Source organism: Nelusetta ayraudi, unplaced genomic scaffold (genome assembly GCF_046127955.1).
Source record: "Nelusetta ayraudi isolate G7.1 ecotype Tasmania unplaced genomic scaffold, CSIRO-AGI_Nayr_v1 ptg000011l, whole genome shotgun sequence".
In the NCBI taxonomy this organism is placed as follows: domain Eukaryota; kingdom Metazoa; phylum Chordata; class Actinopteri; order Tetraodontiformes; family Monacanthidae; genus Nelusetta; species Nelusetta ayraudi.
In genome coordinates this window covers 26,383,668-26,410,363 of record NW_027466061.1, presented here as the reverse complement: position 1 = coordinate 26,410,363, position 26,696 = coordinate 26,383,668, and the positions used below count along the sequence as shown (strand labels likewise).

The 26,696-nt window shown below is 46.5% G+C and overlaps 1 protein-coding gene and 1 non-coding gene across 2 annotated transcripts in view; one reads left to right on the top strand and one right to left on the bottom strand.

The window, feature by feature from the left end:
• The window catches only part of LOC142885618 (contactin-associated protein-like 4), a 58,962-nt gene extending 32,992 nt beyond the window's left edge, over positions 1 to 25,970 (top strand). The window contains exons 8-24 of the mRNA XM_076022256.1: positions 691 to 970; positions 1,217 to 1,363; positions 1,446 to 1,617; positions 5,816 to 5,922; positions 7,050 to 7,169; positions 7,571 to 7,771; positions 8,669 to 8,831; positions 9,878 to 10,005; positions 10,449 to 10,619; positions 11,587 to 11,805; positions 15,071 to 15,310; positions 16,370 to 16,609; positions 18,525 to 18,658; positions 20,000 to 20,087; positions 22,170 to 22,388; positions 23,697 to 23,768; positions 24,860 to 25,970. Coding sequence (XP_075878371.1) covers positions 691 to 970; positions 1,217 to 1,363; positions 1,446 to 1,617; positions 5,816 to 5,922; positions 7,050 to 7,169; positions 7,571 to 7,771; positions 8,669 to 8,831; positions 9,878 to 10,005; positions 10,449 to 10,619; positions 11,587 to 11,805; positions 15,071 to 15,310; positions 16,370 to 16,609; positions 18,525 to 18,658; positions 20,000 to 20,087; positions 22,170 to 22,388; positions 23,697 to 23,768; positions 24,860 to 25,056 — 2,898 coding nt within the window. The 3' untranslated portion in view covers positions 25,057 to 25,970. The remainder of the gene's footprint in view (positions 1 to 690; positions 971 to 1,216; positions 1,364 to 1,445; positions 1,618 to 5,815; positions 5,923 to 7,049; positions 7,170 to 7,570; positions 7,772 to 8,668; positions 8,832 to 9,877; positions 10,006 to 10,448; positions 10,620 to 11,586; positions 11,806 to 15,070; positions 15,311 to 16,369; positions 16,610 to 18,524; positions 18,659 to 19,999; positions 20,088 to 22,169; positions 22,389 to 23,696; positions 23,769 to 24,859) is intronic.
• On the bottom strand, positions 2,161 to 2,243 carry trnal-uaa (transfer RNA leucine (anticodon UAA)). The gene has a single exon. It is a non-coding gene; the product is annotated as a tRNA-Leu (tRNA).
• Positions 25,971 to 26,696: the final 726 nt, after the last annotated feature.

The following is a 26,696-nucleotide window of genomic DNA, read 5'->3' as shown; positions in this document are numbered from 1 at the left end:
ATATATATATATGTATATATATATATATGTATATTTATATATATATATGTGTATATATATATATACATATATATATATATATATATATATATATATATATATATATATATATATATATATATGTATATATATATATATATATATATATATATATATATGTATATATATATATATATATAATTTTTTCGAGGGCTTTTGGCCTCTGCTGTGTACTTCCATGCATCACTTTAACAGCTCTACAAAGGGTCTTTAGATGTCATCTGTGTTTCTCCAGCGGTATAAAGATAGCCGACTGATATTCCCAGCTGAGCGCCGACGCTCACACATTACCGCCACAGCCTCGCCGATGGACCTGCCGTCATTACCACTACTCAAAACAATGGGCCACAACTGAAATGTCTGCATTGTATTGTTCGATTGCACGCACACACACGCGCGCCCACACACACACGCGTGCAGGCACGCCTCTATTCTTCTTATCTGGGGTGACTTTGGTATTTTCAGGGCGTTCTCGTGGCTTTGTCTCCAAAGGAGACTCGCTGATGAGATGGTTTCGACAGAGGTCGCATCGTCACGCTCTTTGGAGTCGATTAATATTCATGTTTCTATGTTGTTTTATCTCTCTCGTAATCACTCCCGTCCTCGACTTTCTCTCCTTTTCCCTCTCTCTTTCTCTCTCCACTATCTCAGGGCAACGTGACCTTCTCCTGCGCTGAGCTGCCCGCCATCCCCGCCACCTTCCCCGGCCCCGACAGTTTCCTCCAACTGCCCGGCACAGCGGCGCCGGCGGCGGCATCTGCCTCGGGAGGGACAGCGATCGGCTTCCAGTTCAGGACGTGGAACAAGGCGGCGCTCCTGCTCACCTTCTCCCTGCCGCAGCAAGGGGGCGTGGCTTGGCTGCACCTGAGCGAGGCCAGACTGAGACTGCAGATCCACAAAGCTGGCAGGTCGCTGCTGGAGCTCAGTGCAGGTCAGATTCTTCTGCACCGTGGGGTTTCTTTTGTCACAAACACGTCTTCTCTCTCTGAAGCTCAACCTGACCGATAGTAGCGAAGTAGCCTCCTGTTTTCATCACATCTAAGTGTTGTTCCTCAAATAAAGCCAGTTGACGGAATGTTTCAGGACCTGCAGTTTTTTCAATCACAGGCAAGGTTATAAGAGAATATGAGAAGTTGCAGGTGAAATATCTATGAACTCTTCAATGACTTTTCACCAGGTTCTGCTCTGAATGACGGCCAGTGGCACTCAGTAAAGGTGAGCTCCCACAGAGGTCGTGTGACCGTTGCTGTCGATGAAGAAGAAGACGGAGGCGTCGCTCAAGCAGGCTTTTCCCTCACTGCAGGAAGTCAGCTCTTCTTCGGCGGTAAGACTCCGGTGAAGGGAACGTTACTTGAAACAATAACAAGCCGGCTTGCAGTCTACGTTTTTCCTTCTGTCTCCTCCAGGTTGTCCCGCTGACGACGGCGCTGGCGAGTGCTCAAACCCCTTCGACGTCTTTCAGGGCTGCATGCGACTGCTGAGCGTGGACGACCAGCTGGTGGACCTGATGGCGGTGCAGCAAAGGCTGCTGGGAAACTACAGCCAGCTGCAGATCGACATGTGCGGCCTCATCGACAGGTCAGAGCCAACAGAAGCCACCTTGCCACTTATCCATCCATCTGGGCAACTCCTGAATATCAGTCTTAAAAAAAAAGTCTTTTCAATTTCTCAGAGACTCGACTCTTCGTCTGATCATTGTTTTGTGGCGCGGCTGTGAATTTGTGAATTGTAATGAATTATTGCTGTGTCGGCCCGTTCACTGTCTTTGCTCCAAGATAGCCGGGACTGGCTCCAGCTCACCTGCTGGACGTCATGTGCAGAACAAGCAGGGATGGAAAATGAATAGATGGAAGCCCAAACATTAATTAACATATAATACTAAAGCAGCGTAATGTAGACTGTCCAATTACCTCTGAGATTTAATCCCAGGGATTAGTTTAAGAGTGGGATTCAAATCATGCTGATTTGTCCAATATTTTATTGGCATAGGTTTCATTGGTCAGATGCTCCAATTAAAAATGAAAACAACTTCTTGCAAGATGAATCATTTTTGTGACTAAAGAGCTTGCATCAAAGCTGTGTAGAAGTGGCTCTGCAGCCAGAGGTGTAAATATGAACCTTTACCAGGAGTGGGGCTCGAACCCACGAGGACTTGCGTCCATTGGATCTTAAGTCCAACGCCTTAACCACTCGGCCATCCTGGTGCTGTGCAGGCATCAATCCCATCTGTGGTCTCAGTCAATCCACAGCTGAAGAATTATGGTTTGAACCCATAAATACCATTGGATCTGATGTTTTGTTGGCCTGTTGATATTTTTGTTCCCGGTTAACATCTACAACTAAGGCGCTGGGCAGGAGCGCATCATGCTAGAACTGAGCTAATATTGAAAATGCGGGCGGTGAAAAGTGTTAGGTTGCCAGTCAAGCACTTTGACGATGTCACTTCCTCTCACTGTTCCTGAGTGCTCCACTCGGCACTCCACTCGCTGTCAATGATGTCAGGAGGCGTCATGTGATTTTATGCTTTTACTACAGCTGCACTGAAATCCTCCTCTTTGGAACAAAGCCATCAGAATGTTCGAGCTTTAAATGTTCCCGTTATACTGTTTCCTGTTCCCCAAAAATGAAATAATAAGTATATTTATTGATTTGTTAAGTGTTAGAATTAAGGACTGGTTATTATCAGGCTGATTGGATGAAAAAACATCTCTTGTCCGCTTCCATTTGGTCAATACTCTGTATGCTCCCTCGAAGATTGGAAAATGAAGTTAGAGCTGCGGTGAATGCACACATGTCCAGTCTCGGAGCGGCATGTCACTGCACTGTGCAGGCTTAATGGCACTGTAAATGGATGCAATGAGCGCAACATGGAGGCAGCCAAGCGTCTAATGGAGTTGACCGGTCAGTCTTGTAGCAGCGCCGGAACCTGAATCAACACCTGATTCAATTTAGCCGAGCTCCGACCCAAGTTCACGTTACAAGTGACATCAAACAGACAGCAAGGGGCTCATGCTATTACCAGAGCAGGTGAACAGCCAGGGGAATGAAGCCAGACATCCCAGTATTGTAGCATCCTAATGGGGAGTTCAGCTAGCACCTCGTCTACTCTACTCTACGCCAGTCCATTAGCTGGCAGAACCTGGTACCAGGTACTATCTCAGTACCTGCCAGGCCGCTGTTCCAAGTCAGCTAGGTCAAGTCGACAGTGCTATGTCAAAAGAATGCAGGCCTTTGATTGGACAGAGAGCAACAACACAGAATATCAGTTTGTGGCTCCATCACAAAAATCAAACCATTAAAAAAAGAAAACAAGAACTGGGTAAAAAGCAATAGCAGCCATCAGATTTAGTTGGAAAAAAACATTTTAAGCTCCAAGCGAAGTATTTTCACTTTTCAGAAGTAACTCATTACACACGCTTGCAAGGCAGCTGAACGGCCTCTGTTTGATTGATGGTTAAAGTGCTGACATCGTTCTGTTTCAGCTTTCAGTGGCCCACTCAGCTGTAGGTGTATGTGTCTGAAACAATGGTTCAGTCTCCACCTACACAAGGAACGGCAACTTTACTTCCCCAAAAATCTATTAAAAAAAAACAAAAAAAACAAAACAACGAACAACGAATCCAACCAGCGGGCCAAAGTAAATTTAAAGTGTTGGCACTTTTTCTGTCAGGTTGCAGCTGTAACTCAGAATACGGCAGCGTAAAAAGCAGCACAGAGAGAAATAAAGAGGAATCTCACTGTTGCTGTCACAGCGGACCGCTGAGTCTGCGCTTTTTAATAAATGAAAGTGGAGGAGGCTGCAGATCCCGTGCTGCATTTCACTTAATTTTCACTGCCGCTACCTAAATGTGGGCAAACACGCTCACACACACACGGGCACACAAACACCCACACACGCAAGCACTGCCTCCACAAGCACTTCAGTAAGTCACATCGCTGAAATGCATGCATCCACCTAAAGTAACACGTAGAATATTTACCGAACCTGCCGGCCTGGTCCCGCCTCGCAAGCAATACATGACGCAAAAATGTGTGTGGCGACTGTGCACGTGCGTGTGTTTGTGTTTGTGTTTGTGTCAGACCTCCTGAAGGTGCCAGCCGGTGCTGCAACAGATGGCGAGCAACCGGTGTTGATAAAAACACGTTTACTCATCATTGGCCGACTCTGGCACAATGAGGTCACGGAACGTCTTCATGTGGCTGAGGACATCAGGACATCAGAGCAGATCAGTGTTGCATATTTGTTTAGACTAATTCGTGGATGTTGTTGCTGTTGCTTTGAGATGAGATGAGATTCTGAATCTTTGTCCGATCACGGCATGGGAGGTATGTTTTTTTTGTGTGTTTCTGTGACGTGGCCAAAAAAACAACTGCATTTGAAAAAATGTTGCGTGTGACGTCCGCCATGAAAAGCTCCGACATGTAGCTTTTTTTTTTTCTTTCTAACCGGGGACTGTGTTGATGAGCCAGTAGAAGCCCGCTGCGTTGAGCTGCCCTTCAAAAACCACTGAAGAAGACAATGAATCACGCTGCCGAGAGTCCTTCAGATTGCAAACAGACCAATCAGTGACCTCTTTTAGGAGAAGGAGGCGGAGCTAGAGTCAGGGGTCAATGCACTGCGTGGTCGTTTTGACCAGAACTAACGTGCTGCCAGTGTTTGACTCCACGCCAAGAGCTGCTGCTAACTGGCACGACTGCAAATAAAGAAATGTTCTTGGCGAATGCGAGAGGATTTTTAAATCTTTCCAAACGGTTCCGCTTGCGAAGCGTTCTACCTGCCACCTCCTGTCGTCTCTTCCGACACGTTTCTATTTGCCGTGAATATCTTTACAAGATCCTTTACATTTTTCCAAGCATGGGGAAAGTACTGTGAGAGCGTCTTTTTATTTTTTTGTAGCTCTCTTCAATCGTTTGAAATAATAAAACGTCCCTTTCATGTGGTTTCAAAAGGAAGCGACCCCGTCATTTTGCTTACAGACGGCAGCCCCACCGGGGGGGAGTGGAATGGCGTCTGACGGCGCCCGTAAACACAGCATAACCACGATGCGATACCGAAATGCCGAGAACGTTTTCTCCCGTCGCTGTTTATATCCGAGGCGTCTCCTGTCAGCCGCATCCGGCCCGCCGTAGATCCTTCGTCCCGTATAAGGACGAATGAAAACCCTTTGCTGCTTTGTTTTTTTTTTTCCTTTCATCCCCCCCTTTTCAAATACATCAACGGCTCCCTCACTTCTGCCTCCCACACGGCGCCGACGACAGCGTGACGGTTACAACAGCATGATGTTTATCTATAAATAGCGCACGTCGCCACAGAGGTCCCCGGGGAGCCAAGCTGCATTCATTTTGAAGAGCATCTTCAAACGGCGCGGCGGCCCTGAGGAGCGACGTCCCCGCCACGGCCACACTAGATGACCTGCTGAAGCCAGCAGAAGGTTACAGGTTGCAGAGTTCTTCCAAAAAAAAAAAAGCAAAAAGTATTTTGGAGGGAACGGGGAGGGTGTGTGTCACTCTAAAAGATGAATGCAAAGAAATAATGAAAGTTTCCCTTTTATCTCTTCAAACGGAGGCTGAAATGTTGTTCTGAAAGAAAGTCACCTTTCACGCTTGATTTGTTTTACAAAGAAGTTCAGGATTCAGAAGCCTACTCTTAAAAAAAAAAAGATGCATTTGTCTCTCATTTTCACAAACACATATTTTTGTCCATTGTTGGCTCTAGGATCTTTGTCTTTGTGACGTTGCGATCCTCAGTAACTGTTGCTTGTCCTGGTCCTCCCAGGTGCTCCCCTGGCCGCTGTGAACACGCCGGCCGCTGCTCTCAGTCCTGGACCAGCTTCCACTGCGACTGCTCGGGCAGCGGCTACAGCGGCGCCACCTGCCACAGCTGTGAGTCGGCCCGTCACTCTTACACACCCGCTCCATCATGGTGGTGCTGTGGAATGGTCTCCCCGAACACATAAATTACATTTCACTCAACTGAAAAAGCACTTTAAAATGTACATTCTAGAGGAGTATAGAAATTAGATGATGAGCAGCATTGGTTATTTATTTTTATATTTATTTATTTTTTATTTATTTTCATATATATCTCCAGATCTATATATTTTATTAAATGTTCTGTTAATCCATTGTTATTTTTCTAAATCATGTTAGTTGTTTGGAAAACAATTTATGAGTTCCATACCGACCGTTTGAGTGTAGCATATGATATTACAAGGGGGTAGAATTTAATAAGCTTTGATAAGCTGTCTTCCTCCTACTCCTTTTATGAATTTGTAGACAATCTGTTAACAGTAGCAAATATCCATCATGATTGATCTGCGTAATGTATGATCTACATTTTTTCAAAAATCCATAAGCCTCTTTACACGTCCAGGAGGAAGCGTCTTTAGCCCTGTGTTTACAGCCTCCTGCTAAAACCGGTGCTTTCGTGGACCTTCCACAAGTTTGGAAGGGGACAGATACAAGCGAGGTGTCAGAGGGCGGAGCCAACGCCCACCCAAGGGGTTTGGCCACTGACCCAGTGCCCTTTGTGACATCACAGAGGGATGGTTCCCAGCAGTGTGTTGGTTTCTGTGGACTCTCTGAAAACAGGAGCCAGCAGGTGACGTGAAGGACGGACTTGTCTTTTTTCTGGGAAGTTCGATTACAGAATAGAGACCCTTTGATTGGCTGGCAAAAGTGGATTTTGATCTGAGTTTCACAGCAGCGTCTTCTGTCTGAAGGCAGACCCTGACGATTGAAGACTCCCCCTTCATTTTATTTAATTTTTTATGGTTGAGCCTTTTCTTAACCACACTGAGGCGACAGGGCGAGACAGAATGAGGACAGAGAACTGATGGACGTCCAAAGTTTATATTATTGAGCCATTAAATCTCCCATCAGCCATCTCTTCCCTCTGCGGTTATTAATAATCTGGCAGCGTTTCTTTTGCGTGTGTGTGTGTGTGCGTGGCTGTCAGCTGACTGCGTGTGGATGCACAGCGCGGCTCATCTCGTTGCTTCTCCTCCCAGCCGTGTACGAGCGCTCCTGCGAGGCGTACAAACACAGCGGCAGCACATCGGGACGTTTCTACATCGACGTGGACGGCAGCGGACCCATCCATCCGCAGCTGGTCTACTGCAACATGACAGGTGACACACACACACACACGAGCGGACGCACATTTCCATGCTTCGGTGTGACTCATGCTTGAGTATTTTTAACAGCGGGGGGGGGGAAATCTGTCTCAATTTTCATATTTGGAGCTTGACAGGGCAGGTAAAGAAATCGACTTGTTTATTCACAGGAAGTGTACAGAATGGAAACGTTGAAGAAACTGAATTTGCACAACAGCCGTGGAAATTCAGTATATTCGGGTTATATTCAGTCTAGAGTTGCCAGGCAACTCTAGACTGAATATTTTACTTTGACTTCAGCTCAGCACTGAGTTCTATGTCTGTAGGACTTGAACGGGTGCAGGTTTTGAGCCAAAACTGGAATGTAGGACAAGCCTTTGATTACTACCTGTCTGTCTGTCTGTCTGTCTGTCCAGAGGACAGCACGTGGATGGTGGTGCAGCACAACAACACAGAGCTGACGAGGCTGCGGGCGTCTTCCGCCACCGACCGCCGTTTGATTTACTTCGACTACTCGGCCGCAGAGGAGCAGCTGTCTGCCGCAATCAGACAGTCGGAGCACTGCGAGCAGGAGCTCTCCTACCGCTGCAAGAAATCCCGACTGCTGAACACTCCAGGTAGACATCGTGCTCAGTGGAAAACACACACTTGCGACCCTTTAGTTGGGAATCAAACTCTGGATTGGATCAAAAACAGGTGCATAAATAATGAAGGTCGTCTTGTCAGTAAATCACTCTTCAGTCTGCCGCAGCGGGTCGCCCCCCGATCAAAGCTGTTCCTCAGTCATTGTTTCCTCAGATTGAAAAAGTTATTCATTTAAAAAAGGAAACTCGACCGTAAGTCATTCACAGCGCCAGCCGCTGCACCACTATCACACAGATGGCATGATTGGAGGAATCTGAGTGCGGCAATGTCTCTTTTGTTGGGCGGTGGGGGGTCGGGGGGGTGGGGGTGGGCGTGGAATGATGGATGAAAACAGTGGAGTTGATGGAGAAGAAGGAACAGCCACATAAATAAAAACTCCATTATAAGCTCCACACGGCGCTCTGGGAAAAAAAAAGGGAGAACCGCTGACTCAACAGAGACCTCTCCGTCACCTTCCCTCCGCCGACACGCTCACACCGGATGAGAAATATATCTTTCACCCTATACCATCATCGCCTGCCACCCTAAAACTATATGTATTCATGGCGAGGGCGGGGGAGCTGGCAGAGATCCCTCCGCTTCAAACACTGCTGAAGACTTTCGCCCTCCGGTTCATCTCAGGCCAGAGCCTTCGAAGCTCCACGCTTTCCCTTTTATTTAACACACAAAGCCGATAGAATTCATTTCATTCATTTTACATTAAACGAGCCAATGTTCCAGTTTCACAGGAAGAACTATGCTGATGAAGCACAAAAAGAAAGAAGAGTTTCTGTTCAGAAGTGACAAAGCAGCTCCTGTGTGTGTGTGTGCGCACGCGTGTGTGTGTGTGTGTGTGTGTGTGTGTGTGTGTGTGTGTATGTGTCCTCCAGAGGGCTCTCCGTTCAGCTGGTGGATGGGCGGTCCGGGTGCAGACCGGGTGCAGACCTACTGGGGAGGAGCTCAGCCGGGCAGCCAGCAGTGTGTGTGCGGCCTGCAGGGCGACTGCGTGGACCCGCAGCACTACTGCAACTGTGACGCCGGCCGCGCCGAGTGGTACTTCACTTTCTCGCCGCCGCCGTTGTATTTTCCAAGTTTTATTTGCTGGGATCATAACATGAACTTCAGTTAATAAATGACATCATCAACAACTAACGGCCTTGGGAGCAATTTCAACGCAACACCATTCGAAGCAGAGTGTACTCAAGTCTATAAAGTCGCGTTCAGACCGCCAGCCAAAATCCACATTTTTGCCAAACGGATTGAAACCAGCTTTGGGGGGGTAGTTTCAAATCACATTTAGATAGATGCATCTCAGTCTGAACAGCTCCAAACGCACCGATCGGTTTTGCCTCATCAGTTTGTGGGGAGATAGCTCAATTCAAGCCAAGCTGCAGGCCATGTATAGCAACAAGTCCATTGTTGCCACTGTCGCAATGATATGACGTCACACACTACATGCTACGCTGGACTACGCCTCCGCTCCGGAGATGGGTTAATAATGTGGCCCAGTCTGAACAGAGCCACATCCCATTTGAACACTTGCTAACAACAGTGTGGACAGTCAGCCCTAAAAATCGGGATCGGAATTGAATCGGATTCACCCTGCAGTCTGAACGCAGCTTCTGACAGGTCGACTAAAAGCCGCTTAAAATGTCAGTCTGCTTGGATCTTTTACGGCATACTTGCAAATTCTAGTCAGAAGTGTAGCAGGCCGCCCTTGAGTTGAACAGCTGGGATTCTTTTTTTGATCAGCAAGTCCATTAATTCAGTAGGACACTTTGGGACTAAATATGTGGAAATTCCAACCAAGCGATGACGGGTTGATAACTGGGGGGGCGGAGACACATACGCGGTCGTCCGGCTGGACTCCTCTATCTGAGAAGATCGCTGTCAGAGAAATTGGCATCGACAGAATTGCAACTGTCCGTGTGGCTTAGATATCATTTGGCAAAAATCCCAGGCGGCGGCTGCGTCCAGTTCCACTCATCTTTACCATTTGCTCTTGATTTTCTACTTCCTCCATCGCCACGAGCTTTTGGGTTTTGAGAAAAAGAATCCCGTGTTATTGCTCTTCCTTCACACCTCCTGCTGCTCCTCAGGGCTGAAGACTCGGGTCTGCTCACCCACAAGGAGAACCTGCCCGTCCGCTCCCTGGTGCTGGGGGACATCCGGAGGCCGGGCTCAGAGGCTGCCTACAGGGTGGGACCCCTCCGTTGCCATGGAGACAGTGAGTTCTTGTGACTCTGTGAACTGTTTAATTTTATTATTTTTTTAAAAGTAGATTTGCTATGCGATTGCTTCAGTCTTCTGTCAGTCACACACATCCTAAAATCCATCATGTTTTCATGACCTCAATTCACAGGTTCACACACTTTTTCATTTTAAGAGTTGCTTTTCACTTTTCTGTTTGACTCCATAAATAAAAGTATGTGTTTGCTATTCATTCAATGCGCTGCAAGTCAAAGACTCTTCCTCTCTCTGCTAGTCGTGGTGGCTTCCTCCTCTTTTTTTTATATCTCCAACCAGCGCCACGAAGTTACAATGACATAATTATTCGAACACGTCCACGCAGCAGAAGCCCCGCCATCACTATCACTATAGCTCATAAGTTGAAAGCTGCGCTCCGTCTGTTGAAGTTTCATTGAAGTGTCTTTCTGCCACGTCTCCAAGAGAATTTCTGGAACGCAGCCTTTTTCGACAAGGAGACGTCGTACCTCCACTTCCCCACCTTCCAAGCCGAGCTGAGCGCCGACATCTCCTTCCTGTTCAAGACCACCGCCCCCTCCGGCGTCTTCCTGGAAAACCTGGGCATCAAGGACTTCATCCGCATCGAGCTGAGCTGTGAGTCGGCTGCCCCCCGGGGCGGAGACGCCGGTGCGATTTAGATGACGTGTCTCGAAACTTGACAGTTTAAATGTGGATAAGTGTTGAAAGAAAAAGAAAATCCCAGAGGTGACAGTCGAAATCTCTTGGAGACAAGATCCCCAAGATCCCCAAGGAAAGTGAAATTATTTCTGTTTGGGCCTCTTGCCTGACCATGACCCTCTTGACCCTCCTGCTGCAACAGCGCTAACCACAAAACAACCACAGTACAATATGTACAGCCAATTTACTGCAAACTCCTGCTAAATCCTTCTAACCGCCAGGCAGATATTTTTGAATTGCTCTGTTAAAGCCCCAACTGGTTTCGGTTTTTGGTCTTGACAGAAACAAATGAGAAGCTTTGTGGTAACTTGATTGTTGATGTGCTGCAGCAACTTGACAGCTGCGTATTTCTGCAACTTCAGGCAGAACAGGAGGAATCTGACAATGCCCCTCGAGTTGATTACCAGTAATCAAGTGATTTTCTGGCCGTCCATACTTTCTGCTGCGCTGTCTCGTGATGTCGACTGTAGCGATGCGCGACGGCGCAGCCACATCAGAGGTCCCCCTCCACCCTCTCCCTCCTCAGGGAAACTGATGTCCCCCTGCTGTGACTCCAGACACCTTAACAGGAGTTTCAAAACAAAGTTAGCGCTCGCCGCAGCTGGGATGTGTGTCACCGAGAGTAGCGCCGTGCAGGATGAAGGCCGACACACCTGCCCTCCTCTAAACTGACTTGGGATCAGCGCAGCAGTCTGAACGAGAAGCTCCTCTGATCTCTGCTTACCTTCACTGAGACCAAAGATTAGGCAGGAAATCTTTCTTGTGACACTTGTGTACGATGAGCCACGTCGGAGCAGCTTTCCATGTCACCGCAAGACAGGAAAGTTTCCTGATTCTGTTTCCTGTTGTGTCCGTTCCTTTTTCCCTCCTTCCCCTCGTCCAGCCTCCAGCCAGGTGGTCTTCTCCTTCGACGTGGGCAACGGGCCACTGGAGGTTGGCGTCCAGTCCGCCGTGCCGCTCAACGACGACCGCTGGCACCGAGTCCGAGCCGAGCGGAACGTCAAGGAGGCGTCGCTCCGGCTGGACGAGCTTCCGGTTGAGGCACGGGAATTTCCCGCCGACGGACACTTCCACCTGCAGCTCAACTCCCAGCTCTTCATCGGTGAGAAGACGCAGAGAAGCCACGGGCAGGCGGGAAGTGGCCGTCAGGAATCACACCCCGCGATGATAAAGTTTTTATTTTGCTTTTACCGTCTCCTCCGTCACGCACGCTAATCACCGTGTGACTAATTCCTCTTGCTTCCGGAGGATTATCGGCCGTGAGCGTTGCTGAATCGGCACATTTGTTGGGCTCTGCTGCCGTTTCATCCACCGACTCGCCGTGCAAGTCTGATGCGACGTCTTCCTCCAGGCTGTGTCACACTTTGGAAAGGTTGCAGACTCTGTTTCAGGAGCCTGAAACTTTTATTTGTCAGATCAGCGCTATTGAGAATGAAAGTGCTGACTCGGCGGTTTGTGATCACGCCCAAGAACAGAGCGCACGTCCGTGGGCGGCGCCATAACGAACGGCGAGCGACGCGCTCCTCCTCGGGCGAGGGCGGTGAAACAATCCGGCGCCGCTGCCCAGTTTGTCTCCGACTCATCACTGCAACTCAAGTCCGGGCCTGTCACAAAATCCATAATTTATCATCAGCATGTATCACCCTGCAAACATTATGCGTGTCACTTTGCGGCGCTAGACAAACACACGCGCTGCCGAGGGGAAGCCGGCCAACAGACGGCAGCCAGGGTGGCGGGTGGGCGCCGCCGTGTTGCTGAATATTGATTGGCTAAGTGTGTGTGAGCCGAGGCTCTGCTCCGAGGGCGCCGCTGTCAGCCGAGCTCGTCAGCCAACGGACGTGTTGACGACTGACACGTGTTTAAGGTTTTCATTCGAGAGGAACGGCACTTTTTGTAAGTGATCAGAACTTCCGTCGCTGCCTCCGTCGAGGGGTCCTTGACGAGCCGAGCGGCAACTGTTTGCTTAAAAGAATTAAAAGCGAGGAGCTTAAACATCGAGTGAGTGCCGACGACAAAGTTGCGCCAGCAGCTTTGGTTTGGCAGTTAAAGCGCAATTTAATTGCAAATCAGGGCCTCTCATGAATATTTACACACTTTCTTCACAGTCTTTTAAACCGTGCACACACACACACACACACACACACACACACACACGCACAGTCTTTCTTTGTATTATTCGCTGACTTGTAACAGAGATAAGGGCTCCCACAACACCCCCTGCTGGCTTGCAGTAGAACTGTTTATCTTTGATTGCCTGCCCAGCACCTTGTCCAGTTTAGAAAGATTTGGAACAGTCCTATGCTGGGCCACTAGGGGACGCTGTTCTGCCTGAATCCACAAATTTCACTGAGTCGTGATGAAATGATTACTGAAACCTTTCAAGACAGTGACTTTGGTGAAGCTAACCGCGTCTCCTGTAGAGGATATCCACTGTCGCTCCAGGCACTTCCTGTTTGTTTCAACGATCCTTACTGTATGTGTGAAACATGAAACGCATCCGCCAAAAAACTTCACCGTCCTGAATTGGCGTCGGGGTTACTTCTCGCATTGTGTGGTCCACAGAGCAAGCACAGTCGCATCATTTCCCATCATGCCTCCGTTAAGTCCATGACTTAAAAATAAAAATATATATTTATTATGAACCAAGTTCCAAGCTGAAAATGCCCTGTCAATCATTTTACAGGCGTTTAATTTATTTTACTTTTTGGTTAAAATGCTTTTTGGGCCACAGTGGATTTTTGGCCCGCAGTACCTCGCATTGCCACTGGAAAAATGGCCTGCTGCCACATTGCAAGCCCACTTTACAGTTCTTATATTACATCCACAGTGTGAATCTTTTCAGCTCGGCAGCTGCACACATGGAATGTTTTGCCATTTATAGTTTTATTCATGAACCGCAGAGGCGCATCGTCACGCGGACTTATTGCATTGGGCACAGGCCATAAATCCCACGTGTATTGTGCATATATAATTCTCATAAAGCAAACTGTTTTCATTGTTCGAATCAGAAGGCACGCTGTTGGGTTTGTTTATGAATGCATAAGCCGTATTTCAGCGTGCGCTGTATTTACAAGTCATAATCCTGCTTCGCTGCTCTGAGGCCGAGAAATCCTCCGTTGTGATTAATAAGCCGTGTTGTTGCCTGGCACGCTTTCACCATTCACACCATTGTTCCTTCCTCCAGCCGCCTTAATTGCTGTTTACATGGCGGTGGCAGGAAGAAGAAATAATCCATGCACAGCGGACGCGGCTCCCCTCGTGGAGGGTTTTTAGGAAACGGTGCCGATTCTGATTGTAGACAAAGAAAGTTCTCCCACAACAGCGTTGGACCAGGAGCCTTTGAGTGCTGAAACACAACAGCAGTGATTGCAACAGAATTAGCCGCCCAAGATTGACGATGTTCATTTTTTGTGTGTATTTCTTTCTCCCACTTTTAGCCGCTGTTTGGGAAACGTACTTTGATTTAACTCGACAGTTTCTGAAACTGAATTCTTTCGAACAAATAAACTGGGAGAACTTGGATTGCTCTTGGCTCCAAAGCACTTAGGAAGAAAAAAAAACTTGTCAAAGATTAACTCTGCAGAAAGTGTCATGTGTCTGCAATAAATAAAAGAAAAATCTTCTTTTTATCTTTTCTGAGAAAAAGGGTGCCTAGGCTTTATCGTGATAAACTGCCTGTTGCTCACTGATGGCTCGACTGCTCTGTTGAGATGTGCACTTTATTTATTTCCAGTTGCGTTCTTTTCTCATCTATCTGTGTGGTAGCCTCGTGGTTAAGCTCCTCTGTTTGCTTTGAACGTGGAAGTGGCCTCTTTGTGCGACGTGGAGAGAGTTGTACGTGTAGGAAGCGTTGCTTTGACAAGCTTCCCGAATGAAAGTGCTGTTTGGACCTTTATTCTTTATGAATCATCGCTCTTGCATCTGCCACTGTGGCTCTATTTAGAATCAAGGTCATATCAATAATGTTTCTTTAATATCTGCAATGATTGGCTGTTCCAGAAGGGACGGACCGCTGTGTAGCAGGCGAGGTCAATGCATTGTGTAATGTCAAGCATAGCGCTGTCTTCCTGCGGAGTGTAGCGTACCGGCTGAACGGGCTGTATACAACTGATAAAAGCTGTGTTCCTATACTGCCAGTGCAGCTCATCGCCTCTTTACTCTTTATGTGGCATTTCCTAAGAAACCCTTTGATGGTTTAGATCTTGTGGGGGAGGTGAGGCAAGACATTGATCCGCTGTAAATGACAGGATGGGGGAAAGAAACGTCAGAAATAGCAGAGAAGGCGGCTGTGTTGCAGATACATTAAGGCGTATTTGCGACCACACAAGGGAAACATAAACATTGTCCGACTTCTCTCCTGTTCCCAGGCGGCACGGCGTCCAGGCAGAAGGGCTTCCGGGGCTGCATCCGCTCCCTGCAGCTGAACGGGGTCACGCTGGACCTGGAGGAGAGGGCCAGGATCACGCCGGGGGTCCGAGCCGGCTGCCCGGGTCACTGCAGCAGCTACGGCTCCTTCTGCCGCAACCAGGGCCGCTGCCTGGAGCGAGACAGCGGCTTCCGCTGCGACTGCAGCCCCTCGGCCTACACCGGAGTCTTCTGCAGCACAGGTGCACTCCCAAAACACCTGAGCGAGGTTCCCCGGTGGCTTTTGCCCTGCTTTGACTGGGTTCTGTGCCAGAGCTCAGCGGGGGGAGGGGCTCTGGCAGCGGGAGTTGGCTTCTTCCTCCACATCGGTCACAGTCTTGACGACTTCTAATTAAGTTTTCAGGGCACAGAGGCAGTTATAATGAACTGAGTTCCCCGGAGCTGCGTGCAGTTCGGAATACCGATGAAAAAATATGAGTAATTTCCTCCGTGGGTGTTTACCTGCCATTAGATAAAGGTTAAGAAGCCTTTTTCACTGCACTCATGGAGCAACTCTGAAGCAGGAGATTATTGACAAATGCAAATGTTGGACGTGTCATGTCCTACTTGGATTTCTTATTAGATGCGTAACTCAGCTGTATAATGCGTCATCACATTGACCCTTTGGCCAGCGTGTTCGAGCACTCTGTCACCCCTCCCCCAACTGACTCCTCTGCCACGTCGCATTGAGTCATAGCGACGAAGCGCCAGGTGTTTGATAGTTGTGAATGATTTGCGCAGGATTAACCACGACATTTTTAAAACGTTGCCGCAAGTTTTTTTTACTGTGAACACAAATTTACTTTGTTAGTAAGGAGCCGAAAAAACACAAAAGAGTTGAGGTCACCGATAGGGAAAAATAATCAGACCTCAGCTCAGTCTTTCAGTTGTCTTGGCAGTTCATTTGCACCTTGACACCTTATCTTTTGCCAAAATATATATTCATTAAAAAGCTGCTCTCAGAATTGACAGATGGCCGACAAAAGCAGTGCATCTGATCCCCTGAGATTAAGCTCAGCATTACGGGCAAAGTATAAATTGTTTTTTCCTACTGTTCTGATAGCATTCATTTCATTTTAGTGAGTCTATCTACCAAAGCATAATTACATTTTTAGTATAATATGCAAGTTTTAATTTAAGTTAATCAAACAAATGCTTAAAACTACAGGTTATAATGGTCAGAATATGTATTTTTGACAGTCATCTTACACCATGACAAGGTTGCACTTCTAGGCGGTTCAGCTCTACCTGTGTTCCTCCAGAGGTGTCGGCCAGCTTCAAGCCGGAGACGTCGGTCAGCTACACCTTCAAGGAGCCGTATGAGTTGGCGAGGAACAGCAGCAGTGCCGCCGCTGCCGCCGAGCCGTCCTCCATCTACTCGGACGTGACGCTGAGGGCGGAGAACGTGTCGCTGAGCTTCAGGACGCAGCAGAGTCCGGCCGTGCTCCTCTACGTCAGCTCCTACTACAGGGAGTACCTGGCGCTGCTCATCAACCAGCACGGTGAGGGCGCGACTCTTATTTTGAAGACGCCCCGGTGCACGGACGCCCCTCCCCCTCAAAGAGAATTCTTTAAATCCACTTCACGCAGCCTGAGGGCGAAGATGAGCACGGCGGATCTTACAAGGGGTCGTCTCCTTGATGTTGCTCCCCATCAGGATCAAACACCTCCACAGCACCTCCAGACCTCGGCCTTCATCAGTGGCCGGCTGAAAACCCTCCAACAGCTCCACCACCGAGCCTTGCAGGCTGTGAAACACTCTCTGATCTTGAGGAAAATCAAACAGGAGCCAGGCAGAGAGAAGCAGTGCAGACAGGGAGAGAGAGAGAGAGATGGAGAGAGAGAGCCACACAAGAAGCAAAAGGAAGAAAATGTGAAAGAAATAAGGAGAATTAGAGAATAAAATGGAAAAAATCCAGCAGGATGAAAAACAGGAAACGAAGTTGAAGGCAGAGGCAGTGAAAAATAATGTTGATAAGTAAAAAGAGGAACTAGAAAAACTAGACTGAGCAAAAAAAACAAAACAAAAAAAAACACCCTAAATTATTGAATCATTTCAGTCATCAGGTCAGGTCAAAATACACACAACCCTTGCAGCCACTGGGACAAGACACCACACATAATTTAAAGGTCCCAGATGGTCCCAGTCTTCAGATTCTTCATCCCAGATTCTAGTGGAGAAGCTTCATGATCTTAGTATATCCAGTAAAGCTCTTTGTTTAGCCCTCTGTTTACAGTCTTCTGCTAAAACAGGTGCTTCTTGGACTTCCCACTTGTTTGGAAGGCAAGAAAAAGAACAACAATGAGGGTGGAGTCAACACCTAGCTGGAGGCCCCTTAAGTCCATCCTGACTCTGCCGGCTGCCGTCTTCTAAATCTTCTCCAGACGTCTGATTAATGATTCATCAGTCGTGCATGGAAGTGAAAACCTTGGCAGCCACAAGATGAGTCACGATAAGGTTAAAAAGTAATTAATATGTGTTAAATTTGGGCTTGGAAAAATTAGTTTCTAAGTTTTTGTTAGCATCTGTTGTTGTTTTTGTTGTTGTTGAAGGAGCAGGCGAAACTTAAAACTGAAGTCGATTAAAGTGGTCGTCTCTCTCCTGGAACCTTTTCCTGCTAATAATGAATGACAGAGAGCGGACGGACAGCAGCACTTTAAGCTCTCCAAGCTAAAGTTAAACGCACTAGTGCCAGCCAAAGTGTCCAATTAAATCCCTGAGAGCTCGCTCTCCTGCTGCACCCCGCGGCTGCTGCTTCCCCGCGGCTGCTGCTTCCCTGTAGCTGCGCCTCCTCAGCCCAAAGAAAACCATAGGGGCGCCTCTGTAAACTGCCTCCACCGTCGACTCCAGAACCTCCTCACTGGTCCGGCCGAAGGACGGCCACTGGGATCGCTGGTGCCTGGATAGCAAACTGCTGGTGCTCACCCACTCACACCCGTGAAGTGCCGCCTGCATCAGTGACGGGTGATGAACACCTCAGCCTCAGCCTCAGCCTCAGCCTCAGCCTCAGCCTCAACCTCAGCCGCTCCTCCAGTTTCACAACAAGGACAGTCCCTCTGCACTTCCTGTTGCGTGAATGTGAGGAGAATTAGCGGGATTAGTTCTGTAATTGATAGGGAATTAGTTCTCATCCTCTTAACGCTCCAATCTTTATTAATGGAGAAACTACTGCGTAATTAAAATATTAAGATTTATCTTGGAGGGATTAAGTGTGTTTACCCTGTTAGTGAAGATTTGGCGGGGGGACAAGGTCAGCTTCAGGATGGGGATGATGATGATGATGATGATGATGATGATGATGATGATGATGCAAAGTTTCTGAAGCTGCATGTGACATCTAAGATCTGAAGGTGTGTGTGTGTGTGTGTGTGTGTGTGTGTGTGTGTGTGTGTGTGTGTGTGTACGTGTGCGTGAAGACATGCTGGAGGTGAGGTACAAGCTGGACAGCAGCAGGGAGGCCGAGGTGCTGAGGAGCAGAGTGATGAGTCTGGCTGACGGGCAGCTACACAGCATCAGCGTCAGCAGAGTGCTGGACTCCGTCTCGGTGCAGGTAAAAACCTCGGCGTGACCAAAGTTGACCACTGTCAACTTTGTCAGATCAGACGAGGTCGCTGAACCCATGAGTAATTAAAAAAAAAAAAAAAAGCACTGTCCTCCTTCTGCCAGGTCACCAAAAATCAAAAAACCAAAGCAAACAGACTTCACTTTTAACAGTTGTTTACAAAGTGGCATCAGATTTTAGCTCAAAGAACAGCAGTTTCAGTGCTGGTTATGGTTCCACCAGGCTGAACCTGGTGGAATGATTCCCAGAGCCACTGGGTTTGTTGCACACATGAAAGAGCCCAGAAAGTGTTTGGACACAGGTAAGGCCATCTAAACACGTCTTGGAAGCTGATTAGATGAACCTTGAATGGACCAATCTGACCAGCTGTAAACAGTATGACGCTTCTTCCTATTTGTGTTTTTGTTACAGCTCAAACCTGGCTGTAGCTCTGCCTCCTCTGCAGTAATTCAGACTTGTGTTATTGTGTTATATTTAAATACATATAAATAGATAGATAGATATACATATATATGCATATATATATATATATATATATATATATATATATATATATATATATATAGCAAGCAAGATGCAACAGTGGCTGGGAAAAACTCCCCTGCCACTGTATATATGTATATATAAAGTAAACATCTCTTCAGTTCAGCAAAGTTGCAACGCTGATGAGCCTGGACATGTTGTTTATTAGATGTATGCAGCATTTCATTTTGCATACATGACTGACTTTTCTGCAGTCAGTCAGTCAGTCAGTCAGTCAGTCTGTTTTCACGGGAACTTCTGCATGGGGTTCGCTCCAGTAGCACGTGGCTCACAGGCATGTGCAGAAACTCTGGTCTGGGTGGGGTGAGACACTGCATGCGCTCTCTTCCATATCGCTGAAAGTGCTAACCCTGCACTACGTCTGCCCACCGACAGGCCAGCGGGGACAAAGTGCACATTATAAACAGCTTTGGATGAAATATGAAGCATTTTTAATCACGCCTGGATCCAGCGAGGGTGTTATCTTGTTAGCAGCAGCGGATGATGTACGAGTCGAGCGCCGTCTAACCAGCAGCCGACAGCGGCGAACTACAAGGTGACCTTCCCTTCAGCGATTTACCTCCCAGTCATCGGCCGCATCTGATCTGCTTCCATCATCAGATCTACGTGAAGATGTTGGGGTTTTTTTTACTCCTCACTTGGGGCAACGCTACAACTCCCCTGTGCTTTAGAACTTATCCTCAGTACAAAACCTCCTTAGATTGTCTGCGGTAGGAGGTTTTAAAATTCGCCACCAAGATTGTCCCACTTCCCAAAATGAATTAGGACATATTTTTCCTCTTCCAGGTCGACCAAAATGACATTGAAGAATTCAACCTGACATCTGATGGAGAGTTCAACACCGTCAAGTCGTTGGTGTTGGGCAAAGTGCACGGTAGGTGAAAGTGAAAAGCTCTTTTTACGAGACAGTGCTTTGATTTTGGTCTTGTCTGTCACATGAGCGGAGCAACCGAGGTGCTCAGCATTTTGCATCCAGTTAAAACAACATTAACCTTCGCAATTTCAAGCCCAAGTTCTATGAACAGGTTTTCATATTGGAGTCGCCGTTTGGCCCCAAGTTTCTCTGTCAGAATATTTAACTCCCTCTAATGATTCCAAATTATACATGCATTTTGCATCCAGGTCAAGGCTGGAGCAGTCTGATGCTAACCTGGATCTCCAGAAAACAGCATAATTGCCCCTCTCTTGACAGCCTCCTTGTGAAATGCTGGAATTTAGCTTCTTAATATAAATGATGTCGTGTAGGACCTTCCACATGACTGGAAGGGGACAAAAACAGGACAGTTCAGAGGGCGGAGTTCACTCTTATTATTATTATTCAAATATTTTTATTGATTTTTGGACTATATGCACACACACACACACACACACACACACACACACACACACACACACACACACACACACACACATTACTCCTCAACATCCCAAATAAGAGGGGGTAAAAAAAAAACCCGAAGATCAAATCAATCAAGATAGAACCAACTAATAAGTCACACAGTATAAACAAAGTAGTTAAACAACCCGCATGCACATGACTGTGCATCAGCATAACTGCATATACAGAGCTGTAAATAGACACTTATGTAAAAAAACCAAAATAAATAAGTAAAAGTAGAAAAAAATAGAAAAAATAGAAAAAAACGAAGAGGAAAAAAAACGAACAAACAAATCAAATATCGATTCAATCAGGAAGATAGAATCAAACTGATTAGTCACTCTGCATAAATAGGATAGTTATACATTTCACATGCACAAAGGTGCATATCAGAAAAACTGCATAAACAGAGTTATAGATAGGCACATGTACAGGTCTAATTCACTCATAACCCATTTCACCAAAGACTTTCTGAAACACAGAGCGGAAGTGTCTCATCTGGGGAGTTCACTGACAGGATAGAAACATGATTTAAAAAATCTGGTTGAAAAATGGAAACCAGACAACAAACTTTCATCCATCGCTTTCATTATCCAGCTGCAACAGAAGACAGTATCTGCTTGGATATTTTCCTGCTACAGCAGCGTGATGTTGTCAGAGCGCCGGGTGTGTTTTGACCCCGCCGTGTCGGCACGTGACCGGTCCCGACCTCTGTCGAGACCGCAGCTGTCCGAGGGTCCAATCAGATCAGCTCTGATCCAATCGGATCAGAGCAGCAGCGGGAGAGTGGATTTTCTGGCAGCTCTGTCATCCGTCAGCCTCACTAATGGACCTGGAAGGAACAGAGCGAGTGTGTGTGTGTCTGTGTGTGTGTGTGGGTGTGTGTCTGTGTGTCTGTGTGTCTGTGTGTCTGTGTGTGTGTGTGTCTGTGTGTGTGTGTCTGTGTGTGTCTGTGCACGTTCCCTGCTGCTCTAATCAACATGGAGAACCGTCCCAGTGAGACCCTCCGGCACCTCTCCATCATTTTAACAGGCGTGGATGTTTACATATGAAATGTCAGATTTTCTGCAGCAGCTGTTTGTGCTGCGGTGGAGGTGAGGGATGAAGGGATTACAGCCGATAACGTCAGCAGACAGAGGTGGACTGAAGGCTTGCTGTTGGAATTTTAAAGTTCAAACCTACGTGTGTTAACAAAATGCTGCAGTGGGGTGCGGGAAGTCAGAAACTAAACTTGCTGGCGAGTTTGGAGCTGACCTTTTTGAAAACACAGCAAAAAAAATGCAACAGACTGAGAGAGGAAATCTGATTTTAGGATGATGAAATCTGAGTCTATAAAAGATAAAGCCTGGAGAAGGAAGATGTGAATGAGATAATGCAAACCTTTATTTCTTTACTCATCACTTGTGTCAGTTTGATCTTAATTTTTTTTTTTTATCTGTTAAGCTCAAAAAAGAGGAAACAGAAGAAAACTTTGAAAGAAAATCATGTTCTTGTCAAAAGCATTTGACCTGTTTAAATGAAGCCCAAAAGGCCGCTGAGATCCTGCTTGTCCTCTCTGTGCATCGTCTCTCTGTGCAGCGTCAGACGATCTGGACCCGGACCTGCTCCGGTTGGGCTCTCTGGGCTTCAGCGGCTGCCTGTCGCTGGTCCGCTTCAACTCCATCAGCCCTCTCAAAGCGGCTCTGCTCCACCCAGACACCAGCCCCGTCATCATCAGCGGACCGCTACTCCGCTCCAGCTGCGGCTCCTCGGCCTCGGCCAATCCCTACGCAGCGGAGGACACGCACCACCTGTCAGGTAGGAACACTGACTGTATAAAAAGATGGACAGAGCTTTCAGTTTCAAAAAGGAGGTCATTGCAGAAGTGGCAAAAACCTACCTTCTATTTTTTGGTAGGCAGGTTGCCAAAGTCGGTTGCAAAAAGACTGAAAATGATTGGCTGTCAATGCAGAAAGGAGCCATGAATTCAAACTGTTGCACACTGCTTACGTTAGTTTTGTTGGTCTAAATCAAAAGAATCGACGAAAATAACGAAATTCAGCCAGTTGGCTCTAATGTCCATTTTGTCTGATTCGGTGGAATTTTGAGTAAAAATTGCCATTAAGTTGCAGATGCGGCTTAAGCTTAGTATCCAACCATTGGTCGGCTTACTGGCAGGTGGGCGGGTGTTGGGGAACACACTGCATTCAGGTTCCAGCCTCTGATCACCTCCACCGCCTACAAATCCTAATATGGAATCTTGCAGTTTCAAAACGGAGCTCAAGATGGCGCTGTGACCATGAAACCGACCTCTAGGCTTCAGAATAGGTTTTTTACAAACCAGTGGGTGGCATGCATTGCAATGACTCCACTCTAATCTTTATATACAGTCGATGTCAAGGAAGGAGGAGATTTTATTCTAAGTTTTCACTATTTTTCTGCCATACATGTCCCACACTAGTGTGGACTAATTTGCTGTGTAGGAATGCATCAAACAGTCTGACACTCCACTAAGCGCTGCCTGTCATGTTTTTTTTTAGCTCGCTTGGTTTGCCGCACACCTGCCAGACAGATAATGAGCTTGTCAGCCGCTGTTGCAGGGAACAGACATATTGTGTCCAACCCTCTACAACTACAACCACAATTACCTTGACTGGTCTAATGCCTCTGTCCTCTCAGCAAATACTCAGAAAACTGATCTGGATCTTTTCGACTTCTTATGTTTTAAAAAAAAAAAAAATCTTAAATTTGTTCTTCTGAATTGTCGGCGCAAGGAAAGCCTTAATGTTCAAGTGTTTGTCCCGCTTTGATCCCAGCACTCCAAACTGGAATTATTGAAGCTGCATCGAAATAACCCACTCATGCTACAGATTGTCTTCTTCATACACGGCACAAAGAAAAAAAAAGATCACATGAAAAGACAAGAAATTCAACTTTTTATTTCTTCATTTGAAACCCTTCATTTGTCGAGGTGACTGTGATGTCTGAATTTCTCTTCATGCCTCTTTTGATTACAACGTACTGAATTTCCTTTTGGTACATCGTCTTCATTCCCATACTCTTGAAGAAATGCTCATTTTTCTCACTATATTTAATTTCACCTCCCTGTCTCCTCCTTTGTTACAGACCAGTCTGGCTCACTGGGCTCAGGTCAGCCTTTAGTCAATGCCGTGAGGACCGACTCTGCTCTAATTGGAGGTACAGAAATGTCATCTTTCAGTGCTGCGGGCCCTGATTCACCTTGTATTTCCATTTGACTTATCCTGTGTTGAGCTTGTCTCACTGTGAGGGTGGTCACATTTCATGTGTATTGATAAGTCACCTGAGGCGTTCCATTATTTGAAAAACCTGTGTCAAGGCTGCACTGATTAAAATTTAGCACTCGACCCAAGAGAAATAAGTGAGAAATCTACACCTTAGCTGAACCTAAAAGGAGACGCATCTGAAAAAAAAAAACTGTTGCGCTCTCGTGTAACATACTGAAAATATAGAAAACAATATTTTAGCTGTGTTTTGGACCAAACTTTCTTGTGATAACAAACACAGGAGTCCAGCTGTGTTTGCATGTGTGAAATTCCCCTTGATGTCTGTTGACTGGAGATTACTGGGACGAACCAGGCTGAGGCAAAAAGGCATTAGCATCACCCAGGGGAGGAAAAGCTATTCAGAATTCATATTTCCACTTCACAGTGGCTTCACAAAGCTCTGTGACCACAGTCCAGCATGGTAGATTAGAGGTTTGTGTGTCCTTAGAATCTCTGTTTTGGCAGAAGTTTGTTTTTCTAACTAGATTCGAGGTTTTGATGTGCTTATGCATTTTTAATAGTTGTTGGTGCCAGGAAGGCTAGCTTCTAGCGAAGCTACAACTAAACCACGGGTTGAATGAGGCTACAGAATGAACACAGTATGTGTGTAAGAGTGAATCATGATGGGAACTTGTGCAAAATTATCTACCATTTTCTAACAAACAGTCATTGTCTCTATCCTGAGTGTGTCTGCGCTTAAACACACAATTCTGAAAATCAACCTTGGGTGATGTAGAGGGCAGGGGGCAAGTAGCCACGCCCCCTGTGAGGTGTTGGCTCCACCCTCCAACTTGTTTTTGTTCCCTTCCTAACACACAGAAGGTCCAATAAAGCAGTAGCAAGAGGCTCCAAACAGAAAATACAACAATAAATTGTGCAGTGCGGCATCACTAGACTACATGCGAAGCTGATCTGAACATAGCTCTGTTAAAATGAACCATCTTCTGGGATTAGACTCCGTCTGATCTGTCCTCTGTCTTGCAGGCGTCATCGCAGTGGTGATCTTTGTTGTTTTGGCCGTCCTGGGTATCGCCGCAAAGTTCCACTACCGGCGAAAAGAGACGTATCGGAACCAGGAAGTGAACGCCGTCAAACAGGGAGACAGCCAAGACTTCTCCTTCGGCAACCAGGCTGACTCTCAGAACGTCTGCAGCGAACATCCAAAGGAGTATTTCATTTAACACGGAGGCCTGCCGACCCTTTGAACCGCTGCTCGCCTCCAGGGGGCACACTGTCACGCCTCAGGACTCCGCTGACAGGAAGAGGGTGCACAGACTCCAGAGAGCAGGAAGGGACGTAATTGATCTCTTTTTGTTCTGTTTGTAAGGTGTAAAAAATTGCCGGCAGCGTGGGAGGTTGTCGATGCTGTTTCCAAATATGTAAATATTTAAACATCTTAATGTGGACGTGTGAGTATTTAAATTTTATTGGTTGATCAGCAAGCTGGGGAAATGTGTCGAGATTTTTCTTTTACAACTTCAAGTTTGTCAAGGTGTGAACTGGTAAGACTCACTGGAGCACTGGTCTTCAACTGGTGGAGGCACTTAAGACTGCTTAAAGTCGAGCCAGTGGCACTGGTTCAGACAGATTGTGTCGCCCCTGACCGTCTTGCGATATCTGACCTGATTCTGTATTTTAGTGTGACATAAACAACATTGTGCTCAAAATTAAGGAAAAAAAAGACGTTCATGAGTCTGTTCTGATCTTCATAGTCTTCAAAAACATAATTTTACCCTCTGAAATCACAATGCTGCTTCAGAGAGGATTTCTGAGCCAAGAAAATTTGGCGAAGACATGAAGACTTTATTTTATAAAGTTTTATTTCACATGACCATTTAAGAAACAGCCTGCAGACAACTTTTAAAAAAGGGAGTACTCTCATGTAAACTAATGAGGTGGTTGGATGGTTGATCTTTTCCAATGGGGGCTCCAGCTGCTAATAAAATTCTGCGTAAAACTCTTTTTCAGAAATGTTTGAGTCTTGAAACGTCCCTCAGAAAACAGTCTAAAATTAGCATCACTGCCAGGTCGATCATCGATAAGCACAAACAAATCATATGCACACACAAAAACACACAGAAAGAATATTCCTCCAATACCTGCAGAGTCTTATCATACTGCTGGACCTCGTCATCGGTGGTCAGAATTTTCATGTTTTTTATTCCTTTTCTTTATTAATCGTGGGTGGGATCAATTTTTCCTACAAATTAATGTTATATTGAGCGTAACTGTGTTGTTTGCAGATGACTCAACGCACTTAATTGTCCATTCATCTGTGACAACCATTTTTGTTTTTATTAGGACTTGGCCAAAGTTGTCACCCCTAAATAAATTTTTTATTGCGTTTGGAAATCCTCCACCGTACTCGCAGCTCTGAGATATTCAGGCCTGGTGATAAATGCTGTTGGTGTTCCCTGCTGTGGAGCCTACAGCCCAGATTAAGCCGAACCTTTTGTAAGATTGTTGGTTCCAGTCCGCCATAATGCCAGAAACATGTTTGATGAATTTGTTTTGTTTCTCTGTTTGGCTCCAAAAACAGGAATAAAACATTTTGATGAGTGTTTTTCTTTCAGTCAATTCATATTCATAAAGCACGTTTCCTACATTAAATGCCACACAATGTGTTCGACAAAATCAATTTAAGCCACATTGTCTGTGAAGGTTCTCAGTCGTCCAGGCCGTTGCAGTCTTGAAGATTGAGCTACGGCGACTGGACAGGTTTTTGTTCCCTTGAGGATGTCTTCTTCTTTGTTTTTGAAAACAAATAGTACCACAAGTTTTTACCCACCACTAGGGGGCAAAGCCCTGGAGGTGGTCCTGA